The sequence below is a fragment of the Mus caroli genome, chromosome X, assembly GCF_900094665.2.
Source record: "Mus caroli chromosome X, CAROLI_EIJ_v1.1, whole genome shotgun sequence".
Taxonomy (NCBI): Eukaryota; Metazoa; Chordata; class Mammalia; order Rodentia; family Muridae; genus Mus; species Mus caroli.
In genome coordinates, this window is record NC_034589.1 from 129,346,452 (window position 1) to 129,364,406 (window position 17,955).

At 41.3% G+C, this 17,955-nt stretch overlaps 1 protein-coding gene across 4 annotated transcripts in view; it reads left to right on the forward strand.

Annotated features, from left to right (window-relative positions):
• Mid2 (midline 2) overlaps nucleotides 1-17,955 on the forward strand; it is a 98,567-nt gene that overhangs the window by 28,059 nt on the left and 52,553 nt on the right. For all 4 annotated transcript variants that reach the window (XM_029473304.1, XM_029473305.1, XM_021153072.2 and 1 more), the window contains exon 3: nucleotides 1,056-1,151. In XM_029473304.1, the coding sequence (XP_029329164.1) occupies nucleotides 1,056-1,151 (96 nt within the window). The remainder of the gene's footprint in view (nucleotides 1-1,055; nucleotides 1,152-17,955) is intronic.

Sequence of the window (17,955 nt, forward strand, 5' to 3'; positions counted from 1 at the left end):
GGCCTAGTTGGCCATCAGTGGAAAGAGAGGCCCCTTTGGTCATGCAAACTTTATATGCCTCAGTACAGGGGAATGACAGGGCCAAGAAGTGGGAGTGGGTGGGTGGGGGAGCGTGTGGGGGACTTTTGGGATAGCATTGGAAATGTAAATGAAATAAATACCCAATAAAAAAACAGAAAAAAAATAAAAATCAAGGAAAAACAAAACAAAACAAACAAAATACCTGAAAAGTGTTTCTGATGTGGACCTAAAAGGAGCTGTGTACCAGGAAATGATGGTAAATAGATATTTTCAAGATAGAATCAAGCTTAGTGATTGAAATTCTTAGCATCTATGGAAAGAAAAACTGTGATTTACAAAATTTGGTATTGGTGAATATCACATTCAAGGTACACTATATTTTTCATGAATAGACATGACTATAAGTATATAATGTTACAGACAAAAATGCAGAACATCATGGTTTAAAAAGTTAGAGATAAATTCCTACACCAGTCTACAAAGTTATGAATGGCACCTCTTCCCTGATCAGGCAGATGTATACATACATTTCTTGGCCTGTAGCAGAATTGGTAAGTCTGAGATACAACTCTATTGAGCTGATGGTGTGGCCCACAGGCAGATATAGTGCTGAAAAGGTAATTGAGAGTTCCATATCTGGATTGGCAGGCAGCAGGAGACTGTTACACTGAGACCTCAAATACTAGCCCCTAGTGACAAACCTCATTCAACAAGGCCACACCTCCTAATAGTGCCACTCCCTATGGGCCCATGAGACCATTTTTAGGCACTTGCTTCCCATGTGTGAGGCCTTCAGTTCTGTATCTATGGAGGGGCATATACTTAATAATTCTAAGACTTTGTGGGCTGAGGCAGGAAGATACAAGTGGACTATATGAGGATCCATCTCATCTTCATGCCTCTTCCCCAAGAAAGATAGAGAGAGCCTAGACTTTAGGCTGATTAACTTCCATATTATATTGGTTCTCAAGTTCATTGTTCTTTTTCTCCCTTTCTCCTTTTTCCTGCTGGCTTCATACCCTCCGTGATGGCAGCAAACTCTCGAGATGAACCTCACCAACCTGGTTAAGCGCAACAGTGAACTAGAAAATCAAATGGCCAAACTAATACAGATCTGCCAGCAAGTTGAGGTATGTACCAGTAACATTTGCAATTCTTTCATTGGATCTGACCTGGGAGATCTGTGGAGGAACTTCAATTTTGCCAGATTGTAGCTCAGCCATATTGGGGTGAAGGACTGAAACTGTAGTGTAGATGATCTCTCATACTTTTAGTAATTTTGTTCCAAGAAAGGTCATAGATGGGTGATTTTTCAGATTTGACAATATAGTTTGTGGGGAACAACAGATGAAGAGGAGCTCTCATCTTTTCATAAGTAGATTGTATGAGAGCCAACCAGGAAGTGATCCTTCATCAAACTGTATATTATCACTTACAAAGTCATTACTGGACAGTTTGGAAATCATGAATCCTTAGGGTAGGGTGATATGCACTCAATAGCCATTCTTTCCTCTCATCACTATTTCCCCACTGCCTAGCTTCTCCTCCCTTCATCCCATAGCCCCCTGGTCCATGCTATATCCTTACTCATCATCTTGTCACTTATTTTCAATTTCATCTACTTAGCCTTTTTTATTATCAACAAATAATTTCTATGATTAAGTTGTCTGTGAATTATGAACTGCTGTGTAAGTAAGCCTAAGGTTTAAAAATATTACCAACATTGAATATTAAAACAGCTTAGAAGGACAGTTCAGTGCTTCTTGGCAGGAAAGAGTAATAGAAAGGTGTTATTCTCTCTTCTTTCTTTTTAACTGTTTTTTTTTTAATTAGAGACTGTCTTTATTTACATTTCAAATGTTATCCCTTTTCCTAGTTTCCCCTCTGAAAATTCCCTATCCCCTCCCCCTGCTCAACAACCCACCCGCTCCTGCTTCCTGGCCCAGACATTACCCTATACTGGGGCATAGAACCTTCATAGGACCTAGGGCCTCTCCTCCCATCTTCTGCTACATATGCAGCTAGAGCCATGAGTCCCTCCATGTGTTTTCTTTGATTGGCGGTTTAGTCCCAAGGAGCTCTGGGGGTATTGGTTAGTTCATATTGTTGTTCCTCCTATGGGGCTGCAAACCCCTTCAGCTCCTTGGGTCCTTTCTCTAGCTCCTTCAGTGGGTACCTTGTGCTAAGTCCAGTGGATGATTGTGAGCATCCACTTCTGTATTTGCCAGGCACTGGCAGAGCCTCTCAGGACACAGCTATATCAGGCTTCTGTCATCAAGCTCTTGTTGGCATCTGCCATAGTGTCTGGGTTTGGTGGTTGTTTATGGGATGGATCCCCAGGTGGGGCAGTCTCTGGATGGTCATTCCTTTGGTCTCTGCTCCAAACTTTGTCTCTGTAACTCCTTCTATGGGTATTTTGTTCCTCCTTCTAAGAAGGATTATGAGCTTCTGGCCTAATATCCACTAATCAGTGAGTGCATATCATGTGTGTTCTTTTGTGAACACACTCACTTAGGATGATATCCTCCAGATCCACCCATTTGTGTAAGAATTTCATAAATTTATTCTTTTTAATTGCTGAGTAGTACTCCATTGTGTAAACGTACCACATTTTCTGTATCCATTCCTCTGTTGAGGGACATCTGGGTTCTTTCCAGCTTCTGGCTATTAATACTGCTAGTAATAGGCTGCTAATAATACTTAATATCTAAATATAGACCAGTAAAATATAGGATTTCTCATGGGCAGTGATTGGGCCATTTTTTTCTAATTTTATATAGAGTCTTATAATTCACATTTGTGTGGCAGATAATTGCAAGAGATCTAGTTTGTTTGTTTGTTTGTTTGTTTGTTTTTTTTTGTCTTAAATGATGAAATAATTTTATCACAATCCCAGTTCGGGGTTCCTGTTTAAGACTGAAGAATATCTCCTAAGGCAATGAGTCCTTATGAATAACTAAATCCACATCCCCCAATTGTTTGGTATTCTTATAATCTTGGGTTTCTTCTTATATAGTGAACATACTTAAATGATGAACATCTCTAGCAGTATAATCCCCACTGGGCATCTTTCTGTATAGAGTACGTGAGATACAGGTGAAGCTCATATGTGAAACTGTAAAATGGGACGGTGTGGGTGTAGGGAGAAGTTGAAAGAATGACAAGAAGGATCATTAGAGTGTTAGTGGAAAACTGGATTCCCTACTTGCCTCTTCTATAAACTAACTGGGTACATGAGTGTAAGTTGGTTAGGACCTCTGCGTCAGCATCCTCCCTTCTAAAATGTAAGTTGAAATGACGCCGTGTTTTTCACCATCTTTCCAGATTTCACAGGTCATGGATCTGTCAATGGTTTCTTTATTTTGTTCTTTTTCTGTGGTGCTTCATTCTTTCCAAGAAGGGAGAAACAAAGTAGAAAGTTATGATTTCTGAGTAGTTTCAACCAGTCAGAATCCCTGTGCATTACATCTTATCAAAACTTTTGATTATGCTGCTAGATTATAGTGTAAGAAATCTGCACTGCCAAAGGGACAAGCGAATATTGTGAGCAGAAGATTGGATAAGGGGTCCCTCAGCTTAGAATTTGCATGATTGACAGTGGAGTAATAGATAATAGTGAATAAAGTGAGGTTAAAAATAAAATGATCATTGTATTCATTCTAATCAAAAGACTTACTAAGGGTAGAGAAAGTAATAGTCAAAAGAGCAAAGTTACACTTTATTTCATTGCTCTTTCATGTTAGAATCTCTCTAAAATCGCCTTTTCTGACTGCTGGGAATTTATCATCCTGGCCAGCTTCACCTAAGCATAGCACTCTTCCATCTGTTCACAAGCCATGCTAGAAACCAGTTCTTATTTATTGATTGATTGATGCTTCCCTCATATATTACATCCAGAACACAGTTTCCTCTTCCTCCTCTCTTTCCAGCACCCCTCCTATCCTCTCCCCTCCATCTACTCCTCTTCTGTTTCCATTTAGAAAAGAGCAGGCCTCCCAAGGATATCAACCAAACATGATGGCATATCAAGTTGCAGTCAGACTAGGCACCTCCCCTCCTATTAAGGCTGGACAATATAATAAGAGGAAAAGGGTCCCTAAAGCAGGCACAAGAGTCAGAGACACCCCTTGCTCCAACTGCTAGGAGTCCCACAGTAATGCCAAGATACACAACTATAATATATATGCAGAGGGCCTAGGTCAGTCCCATGCAGGCTCCCTGATTGACAGTTCAGTCTCTGTGAGCTCCTATGAGCCCAGGTTACTTGATTCTGTGGGTTTCCTGGTGATGCCCTTGACTTCTCTGGCTCTGTCATCCCCCCTTCTACAGTATTTCCTGAGCTTTGCCTGTGAAACTAGTTCTTTTTATTATTTGCTCTGTTCTTTTGATATGGTAGCAACAGGCCTCCTAAAACAATCCATCATTGTGTTAGTAGGGGAGAATGCACTCTGTCCATTGGATAGGAGGTGAGTCTTCTTTCTCTGGGTACCAGAACACATGCTAGGCAAGTGCTATACCATGGAGCAATATCATAACCCAAGAAATGATAGTTAAAGTTGCTTCGTAAAGTTAGCATTCAGAAGTTAACCTGTGCCTTAAGGATGTGGTGCTAGCACTACCATGTGTAGTAGAGTAAGAGGGAATCCCCTGGTGATCCAGCAAAGTAGCTATTTAAGTAGCACCCTTAGAGATGATTTTTAAATCCCATTATATAAGCCAGTGTCTGATCTGGTTACACAAAAGATCAGCTTTTGCTACTAACTTTCTATGGATGTTAGGTACGGTACAGGAAAATATCTTAGGCATACTACCTACACACTGTATAAAACCTACTCTGATGTGGTCACACCTGTTCAGAAGCTATAGATAATGAGATAAATACACTGAGAAGCAACAAAGAACAGTGAGGCAGTATAATAGTGTTGAACATGATGTGTATTTTAGGAGTTACTGCACTGTCTGGTCAGTTTAGGATTCTGTCCTGAATGAAGTTGAGAGGAGTGGTAAGGAGCTGACAGCGAATCTGGTAGGAGTTGGGGAAAAGGGTTTGCAGGTGAGTGTGATTAGAGCTTCCTAAAGAATTGTTTGAGATTCCTAAAGAATTCCTAAGATTCAGTCCTGGACAGGATGGCTTATAGCAGTCCGTGGCTGTTCTTTATGCCATCATTCCTTCTGCAAGCTTAGAGATATGCCCCTACCTTCCCCTTTAATAACAGGGTGCATCCAGACTACCTATTATAACCATTCAACACAGAGTCTGTATGTCCAAAAGGCTCCAGGGCAAGCCCCAGGATTAGTAATGCAGTTAAAGGAGGGACTTGAGATTTCAAGAATACTCCTAAGGACTTTATACACTGAAATAAATAGCAGGATAATGCTAATTATGAGATCCAGACACTGAATGGTGTCTGGACTCCCCCCCCCCCATTTTATCTTATCCAGATTTGTCTGCAGAGAATGACTATATTCACAGTGTAATTTAAACGTTTCACATTGGGTGCAGGTGGAGGATGCCAGCTACAACACTCTGGCAAGAACAGGATGAGGTTCTATTCCTGCCAAACCTGTTCCCCTTCCTTATTGTTGGAGAGGGTTTTTGTCACAAATTGACATTTCATAAAGAGTCCATAAATACTGCCTACCCATCCTAGTTTTTCTTTCGCTTCCCTACTCTCCTCAGAGAGTAAACAAAGTTTGAATCTTCCTATTATTACAGAAACAGATCAAGATCACCATAGATTTATTAGCTGAATTGCAGCTTATACCTTTGGCTCAACTTTTATAATTCTCAAAAGAGATAGTTGAAAACTATTTCATGGGGCTGTGCAGATCCATAGCTCTCCTTTAATCTGGTTAAGGAAGGGCATGCGTTGACCTTGATACTCTGGCCACTTGAACTCTATATTTAGTTCTTTGTTCTGGCTCATCAAGCATCCTTTGTTTATTTTTCCAAAGGAAGTGTCTGTATAACGCATAGCTAAGGGAAAATGTATACCAACAGATGGTTACTTCCTTTTGGCATTCCTGAAAACTTGCCAGAGAAGAAAATAGTTAACTACGTACCAGTCCGTGCGTCAGTGGTGTTTCTTGAGCATACACGACGTATGTGGTGTGCTGAAAGGTTTAGAGAATACAAAAGAAACACTTGGCTGATGATCTCCAGGGACTTACAGGCTGGCCAGAGAAAGTACAGCCTCTAGTAAGAAGAGAAGAGTATAAGGCAGCGAGCACTGTAGAGAGTACAAGCAAAGGCAGTATATCCCCTCTTACTTTTGTTCTGAGGTTTTAGTCCCTGAGCACCTTAAACAAACAAGCACTTTGCTGAACATTTGGTGAGCCACTTGATACAATACAAGCCCTAATCCACCCTAGAAGCTCTGGGAACAAGTTGATATCATCTGGCTCTTCTCAAGCCTTTCTTGGGACGGGGCAGCACTGCAGTGTCAGGACAAGGGACAAAGGAGAACAAAGGAGCTGGAGAGAGGGCACTAGGATGGAGTGGTGATGGTGGTGGTAGTGGGGCACTTCCCTTGCATTGAGGAATTTAAGCTCCATGTCTCTACCAGTTCTTCATTGCAATGTTTTTTTTTTTTTTTTAAATCTTTGTCTCTTTGGTCTTGAAAGTTGAGGTGGCTTTGTGTTCTCCATCTCTGCTTCTATTGCTTGGGTGCTTGGTTTAGGATAGGCAAAGATGTGTTTGGCTGGAGTCTGACCATTTCTTTGAGTGGAAAGAACATAGATATTTTAAAGGAAATTAATTTTCTAAAAAGTAGTGCTATCATGATTTCAGCAGTAATCCTTAAATACATGAAGTAGTTGAACTAGAAGGAAGAGTAGAATCTAAGCCATTTGAACACACACATGGAGGATATAATAAAAATGAATGAGTAATTACAGCGAAGTGCATCCAATCAGGGGATTTTTTAAATGAGAAAATGCATTTTAGCTAAATGCTGAAGGAGGAAAAAATAACCCTCTGGAGAGGCAGGCAGCAGTGATATTAATGAAGGTGCAAATGTCAGCTTGCAGGGGAAAATGGTACCCATGCTCTGGGTGTATAACAATAAGTAGAAAATGGTTCCTGCCTCCAAGGCACATGCAGATTGGCTGAGAACCTGTCAGACAAAGTGGCAAATTGAATGTGAAAGAATCCTTGTTGTAATGAAGACAAATGCAAGATGACAGGCTGGCATGGAGGAAGAAATATACAGATGTGCCTGAAGGGCTAAGAAAAGGATGCAGAGTGGAAATAAAAGTGAAGTTACCTTGAAAATGAATAAACTTTGCCAAGTGGTTGAAGGGGCTGAATGCAGGGATATAAAGAGGTGATTAGCATAAAGCTATTCAGGGGACTAGCAGAAATCTGATTCTACCAAATCTAAGATTGGAGAACCATTGCAAGAGGAAAGTTTGAAGAAATAGCTTGAGCCTAGAAAATGAAGGGCTTTGTGTACATCATGGGCAGATAAACTTTAGACTTTATTCTTAGGAGTCTAAGGATCTGTAAAATGATTTTAAGCATATGACTAGTGGGATAAAATCTGTGCTTAGAAAACCACCAACCAAAGAGTACACATGGAGGGGACTCATGGCTCCAGCTGCATATGTAGCAGAGGATGGCCTTGGTCAGGCATCAATGGGACGAGAGGCCTTTGGTCCTGTGAAGGCTGGATGCCCAAGTGTAGGGGAATGAGAGGGCAGGGAGGTGGGAGTGGGTGGGTAGGTGGGGGAACATCCCCATACAAGCAGGAGGAGGGGGATGGGACAGGGGTTTTCTGGAGGGGAAACCAGGAAAAGGGATAACATTTGAAATGTAAATAAAGAAAATATCCAATAAACTTTTTTTTTAATAGCCAAGACTGTGGGGTGGTAATTGGAGCAGGAGTTAAAGGTCACAAGTGACTACTTCCATTGTTATTGATACAGGGAAAGTCTATCACCATACCTCCTTAAATCTACAGATCTTTTTTGATATAGGGAAAGATGAAGGATCTTCCAGAGGCAGTGACAGTAAGGTTAGGGAGGAAGGGATAAAATCAAACCTTTTGTAGGAGGCAGAGCTACTATTACTTGGCTCTGCCATGGATGACTGTGTAAGGGAGTACTAGGATAATCCCCAAATTAGTTCTTCCTTGGGTGACTGCATGAACACATCTATTCCTTTCAACTAGATGAGGAAATACAGAAGTTCTTTTTAAAGGCATTGGTGCTTTGTTGTGCTTGGATAAGAAAGTCAGATAGGAAATGCCTGGTAAGCAGCTGGCTGGCTGAGTCTGGATGTCAGGAGAGAGGTCTTGGAAAGAGAAAACATTGGAAGTTACCACTATCTCAGTAGCACTTGAAGCCACAGAGAATGTGCAGGAAAGGCAGATGTTTTGGGAATGTGCAAAGAAGAAGATGGAAGATAGATTGAGAGAGGTCCAGGAGAAATCAAGCTGTAGGAAGATGCAAGCTGGAAGAAGCTTGATTATGAGAGAGATGACCTGTTAGTTATTGTCCTTTGACATACAGAGCAGTTGGACACATATACATATGCAATCTCCTAGCTGTTTATTGTTCTTTTCCTGGGTTAATAACAATAGGAATTAATACTGCCTAACAATAGGAATCAGATCTACTGCCTCCAGTCACGCATGCTCAACCTCCCCTTCCCGACTTACCATCCAGCGACCCTTCCCATACAGGACCAGCTCCAAAGCTTTGAGTCTTACAACTTGCTTCTCCGAGACATGCTCTGTAGGTCCTGGATTGCAGGGTGTTATGGTAGCTTTGGAGATGAATGGATTGCAGTTGCGCTAGCAGCACAGCATTAGGACAGACAGGTTCTCTGAACCCCAGTTTCATCAGCTATACAATTTCTACTGGAACCTTGAAAGGTAGGATAATTTGGGTAAAGCACCCATGACTGTGTGCCTCGTATAAGGTCAAAACTCCATAAGTGATAGTGGAAAGGAGAGGGAAGGAGCGAGGGAGGAGGGAGGGAGGGAGGAAGAGAGAAAGGGAATGAATATAGGGAGAAAAGTTGGTAGGAGCAATTGTTAACAGTCTCCTTAGGGTACCACATTTATTGCCAGAGATTTCACTCCTTGACCCTAGGACTTGCAAACATTTATTACTGTATATGAGGGGTAGGCCAAGGCCAGTCATCCTGATAAGGCTTTCAATCAATTTCAAGCTCAGCAAATATATACTGGCGCCTCCCTTGGGGAGACATGGTGGTAATGAAATTGTAACACCAAAAACTTGGATATCTCAGTCCCATGGCTCTTTTTACTAAAAATGCATGTAACTTTTATAAGCATGACAAACTAATGTCTTATGATCAGTGAGCTGGCACTTTTCAGCTTTTAAGCTAAGTAGTTTTTATTTAGTAGGCGAAAGGTAACTGCCATTCTACAAGAATAGCTAAGGGATTCTTTTCATTGGTGATAGAGTAAACTTGTCTCTTACCATGCCCAAATTCCTCTAGATTCCTGCCTCCAAGGAAAGGCAAAAGAAAAGTTTTAGAGATGGACAAATGCTTTCAGCTTGAGTAGTTTCAAAGACAGGGAGTTATTTGGGATTTAGTGTTTGTTAGACAAAAATATTCAGTGAACATTTTTATAAGAGATGGAAGAGTAAGAAAAGCACACTTGATAGATCCCACGAAGGACTTGGGGCTACCAATACATTGTGAGAATAAAATACCCATTTTGAAACCACTGTGGAATTATAGGTGGAGAAAAGTGTTTCCACGAACAATGGAAAATAAGTGCATACTGACCTAGTCAGTCTATTATTAAGTATATAGCAATTGACATTTAATATAGATGGAGAAGCTAAGTCTATTGTGCAGTCTGAAGTGTGGGTACAACCTATTTTTATACTACAAAAGAAAACACTTTATAACTTTTCAGGCACCTAATGCATTCAATCCTTCTTCAAAACTATTTTGTGACAATCCTTGATGTATTTGGAGTAAAATAACATTTTTGAACATGTTAAGTGTTGCAATGGGAATATTTTGAGGGCACAGACACATGATGAGCTTTAAGAATAAAATGGATTTAGATTAATACTATTCCCCAACTCCCATATCTGTAGGGCAGGTAAGATTTCAAGTACAGTCATGTCTTCTTAGTCAAAATAGTACACAGAAGCATACATTTTCATTCTGCTTTAGTACAGTCCTGTGGTTTCACAAATCTCATATTGTAGTCCCGTTCCCTATTTGCTTACTGTCTTAAGAGTTTTACGGCAGTGAAGAGACACCATGACCAAGGCAACTCTTATAAGGACATTTAATTGGGGCTGGCTTACAGATTTACAGGTTCAGGTTCAGCCCATTATCATCAAGAATGGAACATGGCAGAGTCAGGCAGGCATGGTGTTCGAGGAGATGAGAGTTCTGTATCTTGTTACATAGGCAACCAGGAGAAGACTGTCTTCCAGGCAACTAGGACAAGATCTTAAAGCCCATGCCCACAGGAACACACCTAGTCCAACAAGGCCACACCTCCTAATAGTGCCACTCCCTGGACCAAGCTTATACAAACCATCACACTTACCTTCCTCCTCTATTTCCCAGTACTGTAAAAATTCCAGAGTTCACTAAATGACTAGAATATTTGCATAATTTTTGTCTTTCCTGCTTAAGTCTTCACACTTCGCCAGAATTCTCCATTTTTAATTAAAATACTAGCAATCAAGCTAAGGACCTATTCAACCTTCCTTGTACCTTTTAATACCTCTAGCTTTCATCTCCAGTTTCCCTTATATCATCTCAACCTAAAGGGGAGAAGTTACTTTGGCTTAAAGCTAAAACAACCACTATGACAATTACCATGCACACACAGCTGTCGAGACATCCTTTTTTAAAATCTGTCTTTCAAGAAAAGTCCAGCTGCATGATATGCTTAGCCAGGATTGAGAAGGGAATCATATTTGAATAATTTATTCTTGACACCGTGCTAGAGGCATTCTTGTTCCCATCCTCAGGATTTGTGACAACCTTGTGATAGAGTAGGTGACATCCCCATTTTCAAGCAATGAACCCAATGGTCAGAGAAATGAGGTGCCTTACTCAAGGTCACACAGTAAGCTGAGATGCAGTTCTAAATCTCTGGCTCCAAACCTTCAGCTCTTTGCACTGCATGGTGCAGCTCAGAATGCCTATCTGTTCTCTGGCCACTGATTCATATAAGGTGATATATGGAGAGCCTACTTTTCCCTCCGCTGAATCTCTAAATCTCTAGAAGAGCAGATGGTATGTTTGGGGACTTGGCATTCCTTAATCTAAGCCTCATAGACATATATTCTTGCCTTTGGCCTATCCTTGGCAGCCCAGGGTATGTGCCATATCCTAGGAGCCTGTCTTGGGGGAAGGAAGGAGAAGGAGAATAAAGGAGGCCTCAGGATCATACTCTTATTGCTTAGATTATTTGGGGACCGTGCAAGTACAGAAAAATAAAGTAGTCAGCTCTAGGCATTAGCACTATCTCACCTATAATCTGTCAGTTTACTCTGGGATCTAGGCTGGCTTGTTGAAATTGCCTGGCAGTGTCCTTCTGCTAAAGGCTGGGCATGACGACAGCACAAAGCAGTGAGTGCCTTTGAGACACAAATTTCCTAAACAGTTTCAAAGAATTGGCAGTAAAGAGGTGTTGCCTCAAGTATACTTAATATTGTAACGTTGAAAACAGGCTCTAAAAATAAACATACCACCAAAGTGAAAGCATTTAGATTTTCTCTACAAGAGTGAATGCATGTGTGCAAGTGTGTGTGTGTGTGTGTGTGTGTGTGTGTGTGTGTGTGTGTGTGTAGNGAGAGAGAGAGAGAGAGAGAGAGAGAGAGAGAGAGAGAGAGAGAGAGAGAATGAGAATGAGAATGAAAATGGGTGGTGGTGGTGAATTCTTGTTTTTCAATGGAGTGATAATTGCCAAGTTCATGACCATTGACTGGGTATGTTAGCTACTTGTTCCTCAGCACAGAAGGCTGATTCTATATCTCAGCCCATGTGACAGTTGAACATTATTTGGGCTTGCTTTTCCCACGATGGTCAATTCCTTAGCATTTTCTTTATATAAGGGGAAAAACTAGAACAACACTGGGAAACGTGGCCTTTGTATATTCTAGTTGAAAGTATTGTCTCTTATGTACAGAGCTGACTTGCCCCCTCCAACTCCTCGTTCTCTGCCACATACCAAGCCATGTTCACCTTCTCCTCACTAAAATCAAAGGCCCCAAATGGTTTTGGAATAGTTTTAAGCCTATAAGACTTTTCCTCAAAGAGCCATTGTACCAATTGGAGTCCATGGTACATAGAACCACATGTTTCCACCCTTTGCTCTTTGAATACAGTTTGTGTACAAGTAAGCATGCATTGGAATGGGGCAACAGACATCTGAATGCCCAAAGATGTCTTAGTAGGAAAGCATCAGGCTCAGGGACATTCTTAGGACGTGAAGTGACAGGACCAGATAGGGAAGAAGAACAATGGTAGCTAGAGAGAAGAAATATGGAAAGGAAGAGGAAACAAAACAAGGCATTCTTTTGCTTTGTACTAAACATGCTACACAGTTCTTGCCAAGTTCCTTGTGTGGGGGAAGGGAGATGTTCTAGCATCTGAAAGGACCTGAGTCTTTAAGCCTGCTGGGGGCTCTTCTGGGTTTCTGATTGCTGCCTGGTCACCAGCCAAGAGCTCCAAACCAATTCAGGAGGAGTCGATTGGTTTTCTAATGGAATGGAATTTGTGTTATTTTTGATAGCCTAGATTGGATGCTGATTTAAGAAGCAAAATCTGATATTACAGATGAGTAGGCAAACTGCACAGTGTCTGTTTGCCAGAGAATAGAATTAAGCACCTTCATGCTTTCACACTCCATTTCTGTCAAAAACAGGATATTGGCAGTAAACCATTTGAAAAGAGTCCACTGATTTAACAGTGAGCATTGCCAAGTTCTGTGCTAACCTGGTGACACATTAGGCTAGAAGGTAAAAACAAATCAGTCTCTGAGTGGGGGAAGGTGTGTTGATAATTTTATGGTTTTTTTTTAAATACAGGATCATAATACTTAACTCAGGTTAGCCTTAGCTCACAGTGTAGTCCAGGCTGTCCTCAACCTCACAGCAATCCCTCTGGCTTTAGGATTGCTGAGATTACAAGATTGAGCCACCACTCCATATTTTGTACTTTAAAAAAATAATAAACTGTCTTTCCAGTGAGTCACTAAAACTTCAACCACTTTTATTCTCTGTGGACTTTTGTCAAAAAGCATTCATTAAGCTCTATTGTGTGTTTAGCATTGTACTCAGCACTATTGGGGACTGTAGCAGGAGTGAAAGTCGTGACACTTGTCTTTAAGGACTTTATAGTCTAGTTAGAAGAGCTTACAATACAAAGCAACAGCAAGCACTAAAAATAGGAGTCCATGAGAGAGGGACATTGAGAAAGGCTAACATTCTTATTGCCATCACCAGTAGCTAACACTTATTAATATTTAATATGCACCAGGTAGTGTGTTAAGTATTTTACATGTATTATTTCATTTAATCCCCTCAAATACTTCTGAGACAGACACTTTTATTATCCTTAGTTTTAATTTGAGAAAATTTAGTGAAGATAAGAAATTTGCTCAAAAGAGACTTGCAGTAAAAGATAGACTACAGAGGCATGGATTGTAGTCATGTTAAGAAGGTTGGAATTTACCCTAAGGTCAGAGAGAAGCCAACTGATATTTAGCATGAAGGTATTTTAAGAGTGGAATTAATGTGTGTGTGTGTGGGGGAGTGGAGGTAAATTTTTCTGTGTGACTATTGGATTAAGAATTCTGCAGGAGAACTAGGGATATAGCTCAGTGATGGAGTACTTACTTAGCATGCATAAGACCATGAATTTAACCCCAGTCTTGGGTGGGGGGAATAATGTATGATGAAGATAAAAACTGGAGCAGGCTAGTTAGGGAATGTTATACACAGTTTGGCACATGCTGTCCTCAATACACATTTCTTGGATGGGTAGTTTAGTTTAACAAAGATGTTTTTGTTAGATGTAGTGAGGTAATAATTAGAAAGGACAGAGAAAGAAATGGGTTGGAGTTATACTTACTTAGTAAGTGCCATATATGGAATGTGATGATTCATTGGATATACAGACAAGAAAAAAGAGAGAGTTCGGAACAGGGGATGCCAGTGTTTCTGGACAGTGAGTCATGTGCTACTTCATTCATTACATTTTAGGACCATTAGGGATGATTTAGCTCTAATGGAAGTAGATGAGCTCAGTTTTGGAAACTCGGTCTGTAGTGCCTGTTTTTAGATGAACAAAACATCCCAGTAGGTAGTTAAGTATACAAATGGAGATTTCAGGAGAATGCAAATACACATGAGGCAAAATATGGATCCTTTTCAATGTAATAGAATTGTTCTCAAATTGGATTTGCTGGGCTGGAGATAGCTCTGTAGTTAAGAGCACTTGCTGCATTTGTAGAGGACAAGACTTCAATCCCCAGCTACCCCATTGTGGTGGGGACAGGGTGGGGATGGCGGGGGCGGGCACAGATCAGAACTACCTGTAAGTCTAGCTCCAAAGCATCCAGTGCCCTCCTTTGGCTTCCATGGGCATCTACATGCACATGCATGCACACATACACATAAACTTTTTTTTTTTAAAGTCTTTTAAAGATTGGAATTAGCAAATGGTTGCATCAATCTTTAAACTAAATCCAAATCCAGTGGATTATTAACTTCAAATGTATTGGTTATATATGATGTAATTTATATCTCAAAAAAATAGGCAGAAAGCTAGCATATAGTGCCGATTGATGAAGCATTAGCAACATGTGAGATGAGGCTAGGCATGGATAGCCACTTAAGAGACTGATGTGGGAATATTGAAAGCTTGAGGTCACCCTGAGTAATTTAATGAGACATTGTGTCAAAATAAAGAATGGAGCTCCCTGGTAAGTTGCTTTCCCAGTATGAAAAACCCTAGATCAGCCCTTAATGCAGGAGAGATAAAAAGAAAAACCAACCAAGCAAACTGAAACAAGATAAAAATTCCAACCCTGAAACCACTAAAATCCAAACACTGCATTTAAAATGTGCGGGAGAGACTTGGAATGTTAGGAAGAAAACAAAGTGGGTGTTGTGGAAGCTGGCAGAAGACTGTATTTCTAGAAGTAAATGGGTTTTCAGTTTTTGTAATGACATGAAAAACAAGTATCTTTAAATGCCAGTGGATTCTTCTACATGCTAACTACCAGTTGTGCCAGCACCATTTGTTGAAAATGCTGTCTTTTTTCCACTGGATGGCTTTAGCTCCCTTGTCAAAGATCAAGTGACCATATTATGTGGGTTCATTTCTGGGTCTTCAATTCTACTCCACTGATCTACCTGCCTGTTTCTGTACCATTAATGCAGTTTTTGTCACTATTGCTCTGTAGTACAGCTTGAGTTCAAGAAGTTAGACTCCAGAGAATCAAACAACCCTATTAGAAATGGGGTGCAGAGCTAAACAAATAATTCTCAACTGAGGAATGGCTGAGAAGTACCTAAAGAAATGTTCGATAGCCGGGTAGTGGTAGAACATGCCTTTAACCCCAGCACTTGGGAGGCAGAGACGGGCGGATCTCTGAGTTCAAGGCTAGCCTGGTCTACAGAGTGAGTTTCAAGACAGCCAGGGCTCCACAGAGAAATGCTGTCTGAAAAAACAAAACAAAAGAAATGTTCAATATCCTTAGTCATCAGGGAAATGTAAACCAAAACAACCCTGAGATTCCACCTCACACCTGTCAAGAATGGCTAAGATTAAAAACTCAGGTAATAGCAGATGCTGACAAGGATGTGGAGAAAGAGGAACACTCCTCCACTGTTGGTAGAATTGCAAGCTGGTACAACCACTCTGGAAATCAGTTTGGTGGTTCCTCAGAAAATTGGACATAGTACTACCGGAGGATCCAGCAATACCTCTCCTGGGCATATATCCAGAAGATGTCCCAACAGGTAAGAAGGACACATGCTCCACTATGTTCATAGCAGCCATATTTATAATAGCCAGAAGATGGAAAGAACCCAGATGTCTTTCAACAGAGGAATTGTTATGATGATAAAAATATAAATATGTTTTAATACATGTTTTATGGGGGTATGGTGAAGTATGGGGGAGGCGTGCCTCAGCAGGCCCATGCCAAGGCATCCCTTGCCCCTGAGGGACTAGCCACACTATGGTATAGGGTATAGTATAGAATAGAGTTTATTCAGGGCATGGGGAGAGGAGTTAAGAGGGTAGTAGAGGCAGAGAAAGAGAGGGGGGAGTAGAGAAGTAGAGGCCGGCCATGACCACCTGGAGAGAAGGGGGAAGGGAATGGGGAGAGAGGGGGAACAAGAGGGCAAGAGGCAAGAGAATAGAAGTAAAAGTAAGAGAATAAGAGAGAGAGGAGAGGGCAAGCAACCCCTCTTATAGTTGGCCAGGCCTACCTCACTGTTGCCAGGTAACTGTGGGGTGGAGCTTAGACAGAATTCTAACAGGAATGGATACAGAAAATGTGGTACATTTACACAGTGGAGTACTACTCAGCTATTAAAAAGAATGAATTTATGAAATTCTCAGGCAAATGGATGGATCTAGAAAATATCATTGTGAGTGAGGTAACCCAGTCACAAAGGAACACACATGGTATGCATTCACTAATAAGTGGATATTAACCCAAAAGCTCAGAATACCCAAGATACAATTGACAGACCACATGAAGCTCAAGAAGAAGGAAGTCCAAAGTGTGGATGCTTCAGTCCTTCTTAGAAGGGGAAGCAAAATACCCATGGGAAGAGTTAGAGACAAAGTGTGGAGCAAAGACTGAAAGCATAGACTGCCACACCTGGGGATCCATCCCACATACAGTCACCAAACCCAGACACTATTGTGGATGCCAACAAGTGCTTGCTGACAGAAGACTGTTATAGCTGTCTCCTGAGAGGTTCCACCAGTGCCTGACAAATACAGATGTGGATGCTTGCTGCCAACTATTGGACTGAGCACAGAGACTCCAATGAAGGAGCTAGAGAAAGGACTGAAGGAGCTGAAGGAGTTTGCAGCCCCATAGGAGGAACAACATTATAAACTAACCAGTACCCCCAGAGCTCCCAGGGACTAAGCTACCAACCAAAGAGTACACATGGAGGGACCCATGGCTCCAGCTGCATATGTAGCAGAGGATGGCCTTGTGGGACATCAATGGGAGGAGAGGCCCTTGGTCCTGTGAAGGCTTGATGTTCCAGTGTGGGGGAATGCTAGGGTGGGGATGCAGGAATGGGAGGGTTGGTGAGCAGGGGAAGGGGGATGGGATAGAGGGGTTTCCGGAGGAGAGACCTGGAAAGGAGATAGCATTTGAAATGTAAATAAAGAAATTATCCAGTAAAAGAAAAGAAAAATGTCAGTGGAAATTTACCAGTTGTCAGGGAGCAACTGAATGGCAGGAACCTGGAAGAGCATTAAGTAAACAAATGAGGACACCAAAAGAGGAGAAAGTGAGATCCAGAGCACAGAAGTGGGAGGAAGTGCCAGTTGCCTTCAAGTGCCAGTTGCCTATTCTTTTGCTACAAGAGAGAAGGAAGAGAACATGGTTGAAGAAGTGGGCTTGTTTGTGATGGGCTTCTTTTACGGTGGAATGCCTATTTTGTCTGTGAAGTAGGAGTGCTATGATTTTACTGCAAGTGAGGAAGAAGGTGGTGGGACTTGAGGTTGGAGGACTGTGCTGCTATTCTTATAGCTGGCTACCACAAAATTAAAGGGCAGTTAGTCTTTTCATAGGTCACACATGCAGAAACCTATGAGAATGAATAATGCTTTCCAAGGCAACCGAACTCATTAGGTGAGAAGGGTTTATAATGGAATTCTTTCCTCAAACTAACTTAATCTCTCTCTCTCTCTCTCTCTCTCTCTCTCTCTCTCTCTCTCTC